Genomic DNA, 16156 nt, shown 5'->3' with positions numbered 1-16156 from the left:
GAGTGTTTCCCCACATTCAGAGAATGGGTTGCCCAAGCTGAAAAGCTCTTCGCTCGCCCTGTTGTGCAGCTGCAAACAGATAGGGGCGGAGAATTTCTGAACAAACAATTTGGGGCATGGTTGCGACGTAAGGGGATCACTCACCGTTTGACTAACCCTTATAGCCCTGCTGAAAATGGTCTGTGTGAAAGACGTGGGGCTGTGATACAGTCAGTAAAGGACTGCCTGCTAGTGGATGCAGGATTGGGCCACAACCATAGGCTGTGGGGCGAGGCTTTTCTGACTGCGAACTTTTTGATTAATAGAACCTGGTCTAGCTCTATAAAAGATATTCCATATCGTGTGTTGTTTGGGAAAGAACCAGAGTGGACAATGCTCCATAATTGGGGTTCTTGGGCACATGTAAACATTCCCAAAGCTCAGCGCCAGAAAGGGGGCGCTAGAGCGCAGAAACTGCGGTTTGTGGGATATCAGTCCTATGGCAAAGGGTGGCGTTTCAATTTACGCCCAGGACGCGTGGTTCTGTCACGAAGTGCAGACTTTGCTGACCAGGACAGATGGACTGCGATCCATGCCAACCCTGATTGCCTACTGCCCCTGCAAGTAAGAGAAGAGGCTTCTTCTCAGCCATTGGCAACACAGGAGCAGGATGAGGAGGAGGCACAGATTTCCCCAAAAGATGTGGCAATAGATAATACTTCTCTAGAGGAAGAGGAAGAAGAGCCAGAGATAAGGGGGGAAGAAGAAGAAGTTGTGCCTAGGCGCTCCCAGTGTTCAAACAAGGGTGTACCTCCTCAGCGTTTGACCCTAGGAGGAGTGAGAGTATGCAATGTGAGTTGTGTGGAACCACAAAGTTATAATGAAGTCTTAGACTTACCCCCTGGGGAACGTGCTTTGTGGGAACAAGCTATGAAAGAAGGAATGGACTCTTTTAAACGTAACAAAGTGTTTGAGGTCATAATGCCGCCACCTGGTGGCAGAGTGGTGTCATGCAAGTGGGTTTACAAAAGGAAAACCCTTGCATCTGGGGAACCACGTTTTCGAGCCAGATTGGTAGCCAGAGGGTTCACTCAAATTAAAGGGGAGAGTTATGATGAAGTGTTTTCTCCCACGGTAAAGAGTGAAACTTTTCGTTTAATGCTTTCCATTGCTGCTGTAAGACAACTAGCAGTGCACCATTTTGATGTTGATGCTGCATATCTGCATGCAAATTTAGACCATGAAGTGTTAATGAGACAACCCCCTGGGTTTGAAGAGGAGAATGGTGCAGTCTGGCGTTTGAGAAAGGCTGTTTATGGTCTCAAACAAAGTGGAAGGTGTTGGAACCAGTGTTTAAATGAAGCCCTTATAAAACTTGGTTTTAAAAGGAGTGTGTCTGATCCATGCTTGTACACCAAGGGGACAGGCAACAAATATCTAATGCTCTTAGTCTTTGTTGATGATTTGCTTGTGGCAGGGAGTTCCACAGATGAGATCCAGAAGCTCACAAGTCAACTGGAAAAGAGGTTTAAGCTTAAAGCCTTAGGGCCTGTAAGCAATTACTTGGGAGTAGAAGTAAGGCAGGAAGCAGATGGAAGCTTCCTATTGAGTCAGAAAGAGAAAATTCTTCATCTAATAGAGCAGTTTGGCATGGAAAACTGCAAGCCAGTTCAGACTCCCATGACACCAGATTTCCCAAAGACAGTGTGTGATGATGAATTTGACCAGCCTGAGTTGTATCACTCAAAAATAGGATCCCTGTTGTATTTAAGCCAGTGGTCAAGGCCAGACATTGCATGTGCTACAAATGTTCTGAGCCAACGTGTATCTAAACCCAGTACTGCCGATTGGTGTGCTTTGAAAAGGCTTATCAGATATCTAAAGGGGACATTAAATGTATGTTTAAAGATATCTAGTACACAAGATGAAAAACTAGAAGTATTTGTTGATGCGGACTGGGGAAGCTGTGTAGCTACTAGAAAATCTACAAGTGGAATGGTTATGATGTTTGCCAATTCCATAATTGGATGGAGGTCAAAGAAACAAGGATTTGTTGCGACCTCATCATGTGAGGCAGAATATGGGAGCCTGTCGCTAGCATGCAATGAAATCATGTGGTTTATACAGATACTAAAAGATCTAGATTGTAAAGTAGATTTGCCTATCCAAGTGTATGAAGATAGCCAATCGTGCATTGCATTAGCGGGCTCGGAAATAATGAAATCCGCATCAAAACATATTGCTATCCGTCATGCGAATGTGAGAGATTGTGTACAGAATGGGGTAATCAAACTGGAGTATTGTCAATCACAAGATAATATTGCTGATTTGTTTACCAAGCCTTTGCCAGCAACATGCCATAATGAATTAATGACAAAACTGGGTTTATGTATATAATGTATTGTTGTATTGTTGTAATGTATTGTTTCTGTTGGGGTTTTTCGCATTTAAGAAACAGAAGGGGTGTCACGGCTAAAATGGCCGCTGTTTCTTTAATGTGAATAAAGCTGGGTCAGCATGACTCAGCGGCTTGCAGCAGGCTGTATATATAGGTGAGAACTGTTGGTTTGGGTGTTGGCTGGTGTTTGGGTTGGTTGGTGCTGGTGTGTGTTCGGTCGTGTTTTGCACAAAGACTTTTAATAAAACTCTGCAAGGATATTCCCGTGGACTCTTTTTGTGCCGACAAGGAGGCTGAGAAGATAAAGGGAGGTCAGAACCCTTTCCTTCTTTTTTTTGCTTTCTACAAACACTGACAGTAACACGTAATGAAAAGCATGCAGCAATCACTCTGGTTTTTCTTAGATCAACTTCCTCTCTGGAGGATGCTTATTGGCACCAATGAGAGCTATTTTGCTAAGTCTCAGAGCCACATGGTGGCTCACAATTTTCAAGGGAGACATGGCTGAGGATGGAATTCTTCTCCCAGCCGTAATCACAACAACAGTCCCTCCTTGGCAGCTGCAATTAATTTTAGAAAAATGAGAGACACAGTTGCACTATATAGATTAAACATAATGTGAAGCTTGGTTCTAAGAATGTTAGGTGTTGAGTCCCTGTTCTAATGCTACTTTGCCATGAACTCAGGGACTTGCTTAATATCTCACAGCCTTAGCCTTCTTGACCTTCCTTACATATGCTACTGAGTTAATATATATGAATTGGTTGGAGCAGTAAAGGAGCGCTACGTAAGTATGAAGAAATAAAGGATGCTGAAGATACTAAAGGAACAAAAGATAACTAACAAGCTGTATGCATTCATTGCTCTACCTCGCAGGCTATTTTACGCACGTTTCCCAGACTGTGTCAGCTCTTGTGTTGACAATAGATAGGATTGCAGCTTTTAATTATCACAGTTGCTGCCACAGGAGACTTTTTGGAAAGCTTTGCAGCTCTATAACTCAGGGAGAAAGAGAGAAGCAGCAGCAGTAAAATAACCATAGAACTTTAAAGAATGAGTCATCTTATGGAAATTAATTTCATAGGTAAACAATTAGTCTAAAGTGCCATCCACGGTTTGCTGTTTTTCTGATTCAACCAGATTTTGCATTGGAAATTAATACCTTTTCATATTTAACATGCAAAGCAGATATGCAATAGCCAATGGTGTCATAGTAGACTCTGTTAGTTCTTATTTTCATCACATCCTATCTGGCCACGCACTAGTATGAAATTGTCCTGGTGCCTCTACCAATTGTTTGTTACAGTACTAATAAATGTTCTTCTTTTCTCTTACAACATAGGCAGGCAGCACATTGTCAATAAGGATTATTTTAGAGATTTTAAAACCCCGTATAGGAAAAATAGCACCATGAGGTCAATTACTGTATAACTTTTAAACCAGACCTCTGATCTCTGAGCCGGCATTCCTGTTCAGCCTAATCCTATGCATTCTTATCGCAAGTCCCACTGAATCAGTGAGACTTGAACAGAGGCAAGAGTGCACATGGTTCCTGCTTTAGTAAATCTGAGTCTTTCCCGCATTAATTGTATTTAGTTTCACTGTTGTTAATTCTTGCACTTTTTTTTTACTGTACCTTCACCATCACTCAACTTACAGAGCAATCCAAACCTGGGCTACAAAGCAACAGAGCGGAGATCCACTGCCACATCCCAAACTCTGCTGCTCACGCTGGCTAGAGAGGAAGATGGGTGGGGGTGGAGTTTTCTTGCCCCTATGCCATCTCCAGCTTGATGTACGTAGCTGAGGGCCGCAATCAGGTTTCTTTCACAGTGATGGTGCAGCTTTGAAACCAGTGGTTCCACTGGTGGCTCTGCTTTGCTCCCATTCCCTGCTTTGCATCCCTACATCTAATACCACCAGTAGGAGCACTGCTAGCAGCAGTTTCTTACCTCCTGTTCTTTCTGCCGCTTCAGCAAAGGTTTTTGCAGCCGCAACAGAGCCCCCACATCAAAGGCTGGGGGATGACCACTCCCTTCATATGCTAATCCCTTCCAGCAGCAAATATAAATGGATTCGGATTGCACTCTCATTGTATGTGCTTAAATTTGAGTTTCTTGCTGAATACAGGGTGTAGTACAGATTTAAAACCCCAGTATTCAACTCTGATATTAATACCTAATAGCTGCCCCAGTTCAACGTGAATGCCAAACACTTGTCTTCCAGTGACATAGCAGGTACCATTTAGCCTTCTCCCAGCTTGAAATTAGCCCTCTGTAATTCATGCATGGTTCAAGCAAAATAGCCCTCTGAAATAACACATGTAGCAAGCACCACTTTATAAAACAAAATTTCTTTCTGGTTTGTATAATATATAGTGAACTGAAATTGTTTAGAGTATTGTGTGCCACTTGAAGGATTGCTTCAGAGGTTCCTTCCTCCCACCGCCCAACACTCACAAACACCCCTCTTCTTAAGCAATGAGGTTCTTCACTCAGCATACTTTCCATTTCCCTCTCCTGAGCAAAACTGACATGAAATTGATTAAGCATTCAAAAGTGACACAGGCAGCATCTCAAAGACACTGCTTATAAGATTCATGTCAAAAGTAAAATTCTGTGGAGCCATAAATCTCCATCAATCCAGCTGTTGGCCTAAGCAAGAAGGAACAGAGAACACTTAAAAGAATTGTGAAGTAAAGGACAGGGCCTTTGAAAGAATTTCATCCTCAGATGTCATTGTGGTGGATTTTCTCCACAGATATGCATACCACCACCTTCAATAGCTAAAGTGAAATATATAGCACTATAGCAGGCTCGTTATTCCTCCCCCCCCCCCCCGTTATAGCTTACCCAGCTTTTTAAAATCTGAATTCTTATATGAAGTTACTTACTTCATGACAGACTGTCACTTACATGAACTTCTTTCATCTCCACAAACTCTTGGTTGAATTGAATATGATGGCATACATATTGCCCTACTTCTATGTGGTTTAAGTTCAAAATCATTTTAGTAAGCATCTAAATCTACCTTTTTTATCTTTTGCAGGCTTACGTGAGTGAAAAACATGAATCAAACAAAGTTATTGCTTTTGAGAGGGCAAATCTTCTGTTTATATTCAATTTCCACCCATCTAAAAGCTACACAGACTACAGAGTGGGTATAGAAAAACCAGGAAAATATCCTTTCCTTTCCTATTTGTGTTTATCATTATGACTTCATTTTGGATGTAACACTAAACCTTAGTTTAGCACTATGTGAACGAGCCTCAGGTTCACTTGGTCTTTCCTCTTCTCGTGTCATTTAGCACAACCATGAGGAGGAGATTAGAAACACCTGCCCCCTTTTTATGTCCGGAAAGGGCAAGTTGTTCCTTCTCAGCCCGTCTCAAACTATGATTTGTCATCTTGGTGTGTTTCAGTAAACAATAGTTTAATCACTCTTTTTAAATTTAATGGTAAACCTCAGTTATTGAACAGCAGGAAGCAGGTGTTTTCCTCCTTGTGGTCATGCCAGAGAAGTGACAGAAGAGCTCACAAGCCAGAGGCTTACACCTTATGAATGTAAACTATTATTATTATTTACATTTACATTTATATTCTACTCTTTCTCCCCAAGGTTCCATGGGCACCAAAAACATCAATAATAAAACTGCTTTTAAAATAAAAAATCTGAAAACAATCAAAACAGCCATAATGGGCCTCTAACGGCATGATATGTCTTCACTGTTGTTTAAAATTTGACTTCAATATATAGTTTTGCTTAGTAGTTTATTTTTGCAGTGTTGATTTAAATTCTGTTACTTTGGCTCTTCATTAGAACAAAATGTACACTTGTAAATGCACAGTATGTTTGCATTTTATTAATTGCATAATAGCTGAACAATGTGAAAAAATGCATAAGGTAAACATCCTTGAGTATATGGATGGACACAAATGTGTAGGAAATGTGTTTATAGCCGTAGGGTTCACATAGCTCCTGTTGTAGTTGATATTTTAATTTATATAGCACCACCAATGTGCAGTTTCTTTTCTCTATATGCAAAGCAAAAGAAAAGAAAAGATTCCTGCCCAAGAGAGTTTAAAATTTCAATAGTGGGCAAAGAATAGAGAGCTGGGGTGATGAGAGTGACATAGATAAAAAAAAGATGCATCTGAGCAAAGACAGTTACAAATCTTTATACTATAGTCCTAATATCAGTTTGGGAGTAAGCCCCATGACACACGGAGACTTACGTCTGAGTAAGAATGTTCAGACTCTTGCTATTAGTTTTTTTGTGCCTTGGGATGTGACCACATTTTATACAAGGCCTTCACTTGCAAAGTAAACCATTTAATTTGGAACTTCAAATCTGGGTCAGTTTGCGTGGGAATTGGACTCCTTCCCCAGGCTCTTTAGCTAGGATGTGTTCATGCAACAGTGGGACGGGAACCAATTTGCTCCATGCCCGCCTTCCTCAAACCAAATCTGCATTCAGAGCCTTGCACCCTTTATTTGTTATTGGGATAGCAACGTTGGAGGGCCTTACGTTGTTTCTCAGTATTTTCTTATCATTGTGAAATTATGCATAATTTTGTTGTACTTGGCTCACTCTTTTAATGACAGCTTTGCCAGTTACCTTGAAAATTAGTAACTTCCAGGATTTAGCAAATTTTACCTTTTATGTTTGCTGGGTTTTGTTGTTGTTTGCTTTCAGTAACTTTATATGCATTGCCAAAGTTTATTTGGTAAATAGGCTTATTTCTTGCTCTGCCTCATCGCGTCGGTAGCAGTCGAGTTTCCAACATGGGCAAAGGGCCGCAGCAGGTATTTTATAATGCCCATCTATAACTTCTCTTCTCTGTGTGTGTTGTGTGAAGGCTTTGACTTTAAATGAATACAGGTTCCTGAGATGATAATCAGCTTCCAGCATGTCTCTTTAAGCCTCTCTCTGTGTTTGCTTTTCTCGTCAGCAGGACCCAGTCTCCAAAGCATCCTTGTTTTCTCATTTTTTTTCCATCAGCTCATAGCTCAACTGTTCATAGAATCTGCATGAGATTTCCCCACATGCATGCTACCTCCCTCTCATCCTTGCAGTCTACCTTTGTCAAACCTGTACCTTGTCTGCCCATCAGACCTCTTCCTCTTGCATCAATCCATTTATTAAGCATCTTTTTCTTAACCCACTGTTGTCTTTCCTTTCGCTGCACTATTGCATTCCTTGCCTCTTTGCTCCTCTAACCCTCTGGGCGATCCAATTCAAATGCCAGCCCCTGGCTGCCCTGTTTCTTCCCATAATGGAGATTGTTGTCCTTGGAGAGGCAAAATATGTAGACTGTTTATGTATTATTCCATGACATCATTTCCATGTGGTGGTATTTAGTAGAAGGGCTTGCAGATGAAAGCTAAATTTTAGCCTACTTTATATATGTGTATGGAAAGGGAACCCAAATATTTCTGCATTATCTGTATTTTAGTGTGCATGTAAACTCTTGGCATTTTCCATTGTACATATGAGATTGATGAAGACCAATAGAATCCACTGTGAATTAATGGTACTTTTCACCTTGAATTATGCTAGACCACTATATAGTGTACAGTTTTTGAGTCAAATTCCCTAGCTCCCATTTTCCTGTTGTGAATCACAGGTCTCAGTGGTTTTCAATCAATTTGGTCCATTGCTAGTTTGTCCAGGGCATCAATGCAGTCTCAACACTGTGAACTGAACATAAGCTTAGTCAAAGCAAAACTGAATTCTTATTCAAGCAAATGTTATTGGAAAATTTGTTTGAGAGATGCACCCAGTGGTAGCATTTGCCGCTGTTTCTTGTGTGCTCTCTACATTTATTTTGACTCAGTGGAAATCAGATTAGGATTTAATGAAGTGAAAATACATCAGACATTCTCAACACAAATAATTGCTTACAGAAAATTCAACATGCCTTTTTAATATTAAGAGAGGGGGAAAAATAAATCTCCTAATGGAGAAACGAATGCACAACATATCTTTTATTTTTATTTATTTATTTGTACTCCATCCTTTCTCCTGTAGCAGCCTAGGGCACTGTACGACATAGTCAAAATTAGAATGTTTTTCTAGCCTATTAAAATAAAAGTAATTTTAAAAATAGTAGAAAATAATATCAGCTAAAAACAATTTACATCAGTAGAACAGACATTGACTATACTAGGCCATCAAACCTGAATCGCCTATCTCCAAATGTCTAGACAAACAAGTGCATATTTAATTTAAATCAAAATGTTGATGGGGATAGTGGGACAAATGCAACTCTATGGGGAAAGAAGTTCCACAGAGAAGAGTGTATCTTGTGTCACTCACAAATGGGCTAAACCCATCAACAGGAAACACACACACATGGTAACGCACATGCGTTAAAGAACTATAGTATGCATAATCTGAACTTTGTTGCCATTTTTGCCACACTGCTTCCCAGCAGGATTTTGCCTCCAAGAGTGTGAATCACTGACATGAAAACTTCAAGCACAATTCTGACTCTGTGTGTGACATTGACTCTCACAGTTACCTGTGTCTTCATTTAACCAGCTTCTACCACAGTGTTAAAACTCAGGAAATTTATGGCAGAAAGCACCTGTTCTGTGTCTCAGAGCTTCTGTCCTCTTGAGACTTCACAAATGCACCCATACATGAGCATTTCATTTAGCTGAAGTACTGTGTTGCCTACAGTGCAAGAGAACTTTATACAGTATATGAAAAATGCATTCAAAGGAACATCTAGAGTGCCTACACAGGTATTAATCAAACCATGGTGCCACTGGACGTGAAAAACATAGGGAGAAACTCATCCACATAGCACAAGTCATGCTTTTAAGAATACAGTGGTGCCTCGCAAGACGAAATTAATCCGTTCTGCGAGTCTCTTCGACTTGCGTTTTTTTCGTCTTGCGAAGCACGGCTATTAGCGGCTCATGCCGGCTTAGCGGCTATTAACGGCTTAGCGGCTATTAACGGCTTAGCAGCTTTAAGAAAAAGGAAACAAACTCACAAGAACTTGCAAGACGTTTCGTCTTGCGAAGCAAGCCCATAGGGAAATTCGTCTTGCGGAACGACTCAAAAAACGGAAAACTCTTTCGTCTTGCGCGTTTTTCGTCTTGCGAGGCATTCGTCTTGCGAGGTACCAACTGTAGCTAGCACTGTCAGCATACACTGAGAAGGCCTCTCACTCCTGCTTTTTTCTGATCCAGGCTGTGAATTTCATCCAAGTAGATGAAGCTTTCAGTCATGTCTTGGAAATGTGTGTTCAACTCTCTGGCAAGAAATGATGGCGTTTCACATTCTATGGACTTTAAAAGGTTATGGATAGAAAATTTACCAGAACTTTCAAAAATTTGGTATACACAAAAATGAAGGAATTGCAGAAATAATGTGAAGGCTTTTGCTGTCCTTTCTTATTTGCTTACTAAATGACTCTTAGTGCCTATTTAATTTGCATTCCTATATTATTAACTAACTTTTCATATACTATAGGCTTTTTGCCTTAAACCGTGTTGTGCATAAGTCTTTTTTACTTTGCTTTCTTCTCACTACTCAGGCTTTCAGGGACAGTCTTTTTAGCCCGTTGTTTTTCAATTGCCTGCTGTTTAATGTATTATAATTTTTTAAGTGTGTGTGTGCAAATCCTAAAAAGCTGAGGACACTGTGGAAGAAGATTTGGTTCTTTTTAGAGGGGAAGTGTCTTGTTGCACATGTCAAGGTACATGCAGTGTTGGGTTTCACCCATGATATTTTTATGTGTTGCTGACCTATGTAGTGCTAATCTACTTGGTTTAGGTCCGCATTTTGTTTTTAACCTTCCCTGAGATCAGCATGATGAAGGGTGGGTTTATAAATACTGTGAAATACATGGATACTACACAAACCCACACGCCCCTAACATTTCCTATCAGACGGTTCAGAAAATTTCCAGTTCCCCATACATTCAGGAGATGTTGCCCCATGTTGTAATTTTATTTTTATTTGTGCTTTCTGGTCGGAAGAGCTGTTCCAGCAAGCAGAATATAGTCTCATCACATATAGAAAAAGAAATTCAGATGTGTGAACTTCCATTTTCCTTCTTCCAGCTTATTTTGTTTTTTAAAGAATGGGTTGTTCCTTTACCTCCAGTGTGCATGATAATGTCACTGCAGTGCCTGATGCTTTAAAAAAAAGTTTTGCAAAGGGTCAAAGAGAAAGGGTTACCTCAGCTGCAAGCTTTCTAGTTTTGCATACTACATGAAGCATCAAACAATTTAATAACTAGGGTGAAGGGCATACTAATGCAGATTCATAGTAGGAATGGAGCAGTATGTCAACTGGATAGCTAAGTAAATAATGTTAGATATGGCCTGAGATCTCAGGAAGATTAGCATTAAGATTCAGGTAGCTGTACTTCTTAAAGATGTAAATTTAAGCTCCCTGACATTTGCAACCTGCACCTAGAGCTTCTAATGAGCAAATAAGGTCACTTGAATGAGTCACTGGAGTGTGATTGCCCAAGGCAAAAATGTTGCTTTGTAGCTGCTTCGTTTCCTCGCTGCTTTGAAGTGCAGTTATGTAACTGTCCCTGGTTATTAGAATTCAAGCTTTATATAAAATGAAGACAAAGAATTTAATTTAGGATCAGCCAAATGCCAAGCTCCATCAAGGTGCTTCATCTGTTAAGGTTAATATCAGGGAATGAGAACACTTCTCACCTACTATTGAACTGGTGTCTGGGCGGGGAGGGCTTTAGAACGAAATTCAGATTTCATGTAACGTAGTAGTCGGGCAGCATGCTTTTTACTAGTTTGTTGCGGCATCTGCACAGTCCCAGGTCTAGAACTGCACATGTGTAAGGTGAGATACTGGAATGTTCTGGAAAGCTTCAGAGGACACCTTGTAGAGCGACAACTCCTGGTAAGCAAAACTTTAATTTTTATTTTTAAAAGCAGAGTGAAATAAATTCAGTTTTGCTGATGCATTTAAGTTGTTTTCACAACATTTTGTGCTTCAGACAGCTTAGATGAATGGAAAAAGTTTCAGATTCTATGTAAGAAAAAAATAATTGTTGGTCATTGTAAATAAAATAGAAAACAGACAAGTGACTATAATAATCTCCAATACATTCAAACTGGTGGAAAATGTATTCACAAAACAAACCATTAATGTCCTTTCTGCATATATGTTGCACTATAAAACTGATTTTCTTTTGCTTGGACGCAATTAATAGAGAACTCTCATGCCTATCACAAACAAGACTCCCACTTGAAACTTCCAATTTGTCCCTGGGCACATGAGGCAGCTACTACCTTGCTGAAGGGAGCCTCGGTCTGGTCAGTATCAGGACACAGTTGTGAATAGTGTATATCCAGGTAGTAGATAAATGTGGTAAAATAACATTTAAAAACCCTGTTGCCTTTCATGGATGAAGGCCAGGTGAAAAATCTTCTCTTCTTGGCCACACAAGATAGGGTTCATAGGAATGAAACAAAAGGAAATCCTTTTTCAGGCACAGCTTATTGCAGCAGGGCACATTTGCAAACTGAAGAAACTGTCATAGTGCCACACACACATGTATATACTTCAGGGAACCACGCAGAGGGCCTTCTCGGTAGTCACACCCACCCTGTGGAATGCCCTCCCATTAGATGTCAAGGAAATAAACAACTATCTGACTTTTAGAAGACATTGGAAGGCAGCCCTGTATAGAGAAGTTTTTAATGTTTGGTGTCATATTGTGTTTTAATTTGTTGGAAACCGCCCAGAGTGCCTGGGGTAACCCTGTCAGATGGGCAGCATATAAATTTATTATGATGATTTATAATAATATAATATAATAATAATTTATAATAATATAATATTTAGCTCATACGTGTGCATGTTTTGCTCTTCCTCCCCTCCCCAACTCCCCACCACCAGCAATTAGGCGTTTCTAAACCTAATGTTGGGGGTGATCTTCCTGGAGAGTGCAGTTGGGGAGTCAGGAAGCTTTCCCTCCCAGCTGCAAACTCCAGAAAGGAGATTCACAAAAAATCCCCTCTCACAAAAATTAGGCACGAAAAAACCCCAAGTTCTTTCCAAGCCTAATTACAGTGGGGAAGAGTGGTTTCATAGCAACATTACAGCTGAGAAGGAAGAATTAAGCCTTAGCTTAATTTGGTGACCCATGGGTTGGGGAGGGACATAAATCAGCAGCTGCGGATTCTCTTTCTACACCCCCCCCCAAGTACTGTACAACATGTAATTATTTCATTACACCAGAGGCTTCAATATTTTAGTGGCTCGACAATACAATACAAAAGATGCTGTTCTTAGTTTATTTTATCCTTTTAGTTTATGCAAAAGTCGCTTCAGCCTTTGTTGTGACCTCTATTTAAAATGAAATAACCAGATCAGCTGTCACAAAAAGAATCACATCCTTACAACTTCACAGATGTTCTTCTGAATCTAGACATCTACATGATTAGAGGTCTCATGATAATGCCAATGATCCTTATGTCACGTTTTTTGGTGTTTTTGAAGTATTTTGGATTAGGAAAGGGGGTCACATTAGGGATATAGCCTTTCACCAAATCAGACTGTTAGCCCATTTGGCTCAGTGTTTCCTGCGCTCTGAGTAGCACTGGCTGAACCCAACTGGAGATGCCTAGGATTGAACCAGACCTCTAGATTGAACCTTGGCCATCTTGCCTGCAGAGTATGTGCTCTGCTGCTGTGCTCCACCCCATTCTCAGAGCTACAGTCCTTTCCGAGACGATTACAGCTGTTGAAACTTGCCATTAAAATATTTTCCTAGAGGACTGTTTTATCTGTGACAGACCAGAACCGTTTCTTTTCTAAGATTCATGACAAATGTCTACAGAAATGAAATCAGAAAGGAAGGAAGCTAATAGTTCCCCCATTAATACTTTGATCAATGCTGGCATGCCACATTTTTCAGCAATTGGGCATAAATTCTCATCAGCCTTCTCTAAACAAAAGGTCTTAATTATGCCGTATCATAATCTTCATAAATGACAATTATCGTTTATGCTACGGGTGAAATACTAATTTTCTGCTTTATATGTGGTTTGAATTTACCTAATGATGCTTTATGTGTCATTAAGCCAGCATAAGATTTTTTTGAAAAATAATGCTTTGCTTTAAGAATTAGTTTGAAAACATCAAAAGCATAATAATTAAGTACGTCATATAATAGATAATCACAAGATTCTCATTTTAAGCTCACTCTATGCATGGGTTCATTGGGTTTGTTCGTTGGTTATAGATAAAGAACAGTAAGGATAATGCATTTTGTTTTGTTTTCAGACGGATTGTCTTTGGTCTCTCTTCTGTACTTGAGCTAGAGTAGAAGATGAAAATAATGGTATTATACAAGAAGCAATGGAAGTACTTCTTAGTCCTCATTTCAAGTATGAATGACAGAAATATTTATAAAGAAAACCTGTTCAGGTCTGAGGTATAATTGGGATGAACCTAAATGAATTAGTCTGAGAAATCTATTGGTTATTAAAACAATATCTGTGTGGTATGTATAACATCACTGCCTATGAAGAAACTCCAGTAGAGTAGTTGACATGTTCCATCTAAGGTTTGTGTCTGCAACTGTGAGCCCTCAGGCTGAATGAAGTTGTATGCATGCACCCCAGTTGCATTCCATCTCCCTCTTGTTTATAGTACTGGAGGGTGATTGAAGGGAGGACAGGCAGAGACTTGGGAGTATGTAGTCATATTATACCCTCAGCCTGCATTAATAGTTTCCTGTGGTAGCTGCAATGGTAGGGCTGCCTATACAACGTGCAGGAAATGTTACGTGGCTTCCACAGAATCGTATTGGCCTGAATATAAGCCTCACCTTTTTTCCAAATTCCAACCATGAAAAGTTAAAGTGCGGCTTAAATTCACGACCTTGCAACATTAGGCATTTACAATATTGCTGCTGAAACAGACATACAATAAAACGGGAACAGGTGTGAGTGCCTACAGAATTTTAAGGGAGCGGCTTATATTCGGGTATTGTCTTTTTTTTCTCCCCTCCCCCCTTAAATTTTAAAGGTGCGGCTTATATTTGGATGTGGCTTATATTCAGGCCAATATGGTATATCATCTCCATATCATGTGACACTGACATGGACACACATGCTATGCAGAAACTTTCCCAGTGACCTTTAGGCAGGAAATAGGGAATTGGCTCAATTCCCGCACCAGAGACTTTTAGATATTTTCAAATGCTAAAGGAATTGAACCCACAGTGAACTTATTTTGGAACAGTTTGGGTCTTTTTGTACAAAAACTGTTTTTCCGTTCCTTTCTCCATTTGTGAAAAATTTCTTAACATGTTTATGAGTAATTTTATTACAGCAAATTGAGAGAGATATAGAGTGGAGCAAGAGGAAAATATCATTAGGTAAATATAGCATTGTTAGAATTACTTCCATAGCCTTGCTTAGGGAGATGTGACCATATATATTATTCTTAAAATTAACAAAGCTATAAACATTTTCATTTGCTGGTAAATAAATTTAAAGCAGCCTTTAAAGATGTCAGAGCTTTCGGCAACAATGATGAATTATAAAATGTAACATATACTGTAGAAATGCCGGTGGGAAACATTATGCTCACATTCATAAACTACAATGACACAGTAGAAGCATTTGCTGGTGCTGAGTTTTAAAAGGCACCAGAGAGACTATCTGAAGTTGTTCTTTATAGGTTTCTGTGTGGTCTGTGACAATAAAACAAGGAGCCATTTAGGCATATTTATAAAATAGAGTGTGCCAGTGTTTTAGATTTTCTGGCTTTCGGAGCTTGGCATTATATGAAAGGCAATAGAGCTAGCAGTTAAAAACTGAGGAAAAACTATAGCCTAAAACTAGGTATGAACTATATTAATATTAACTCTTTTAGAATTTTATATGGTCCAATATCTCCAGTATGCCCGCAGATGCTCTCATGTACACACTGGAGCCAGAGTTACCCTATTCACTTTGGTACAAGAGATGCTCTCCAAGAATAATAATAAAAATGAACCGGGAAGCCCCAGTACTGGAGTCTTGGGCAGTTTGGGTGGTTATATGTTCTGTGGCTTCTTTCAAACAGACAAAAGTGCTGTGGGATTTTGAAAGCCAACTGGCTTATTGTGACATGAGTTTCTATAGGCAAAAGCCTGCTTCATCACATGGTGAAACTGGTACAAGTTTGTGTTTTATATATGCATATATTGGTTGAAGTACAATGGAAGGGAAAGCAAGTTAACAAGGTGAAAACTAAAGATAACAGGAATGCAAAAAGCATATCTCAATCCCTTGGCTGTGAAATATGAATATATTATCTAAACATCTCTGTTTGCTAGAGCATCAAAGCATGAATACTAACAACGATCTCTGGAAAACAAAGATGGGAGACATACTTTTTCGTAGAGAGAGACCCAACAAGAATTCATATTTAAACCTTAGGAAATGGTGTCAAACAGCATAATGATCAGTCCTGATAGTTGTTATATATGCTGTTGCTACATCAGTTGGAGTCATGACTGGGATGGTGCAGTTTGGTTTGTCATTGCTGGAAAAGTTCAAAGTCATTTAATTCTGCATGTGTGGCTTTTTTTAATCTGTGTTCTAGCAGAAAGCATGTTAGCACTCATGGCCATGGTATGGGAAGTTAAGTATGCCCATGTGGTGATGAGAGCTTGCTTGAGCAACATGGAAATGTAGAGTGCAGCATTTTCTCCTAGGCAGCTGAGCCAGGTGTAACCATCAACAGTCAGCACCGAGTACAAAGATTTAGCTGAGAAGCAGGCTTTG

At 39.8% G+C, this 16156-nt stretch overlaps 1 protein-coding gene across 1 annotated transcript in view; it reads left to right on the top strand.

Annotated features, from left to right (window-relative positions):
- GBE1 (1,4-alpha-glucan branching enzyme 1) overlaps nt 1-16156 on the top strand; it is a 162157-nt gene that overhangs the window by 129606 nt on the left and 16395 nt on the right. Inside the window, 1 exon segment of the mRNA XM_083498636.1 lies at nt 5426-5556. Within this exon segment, the coding sequence (XP_083354762.1) occupies nt 5426-5556 (131 nt within the window).

This window comes from Podarcis liolepis, assembly GCF_965112155.1.
Source record: "Podarcis liolepis genome assembly, chromosome: 4".
Classification (NCBI taxonomy): domain Eukaryota; kingdom Metazoa; phylum Chordata; class Lepidosauria; order Squamata; family Lacertidae; genus Podarcis; species Podarcis liolepis.
This window is presented reverse-complemented; position numbering and strand designations above follow the sequence as displayed.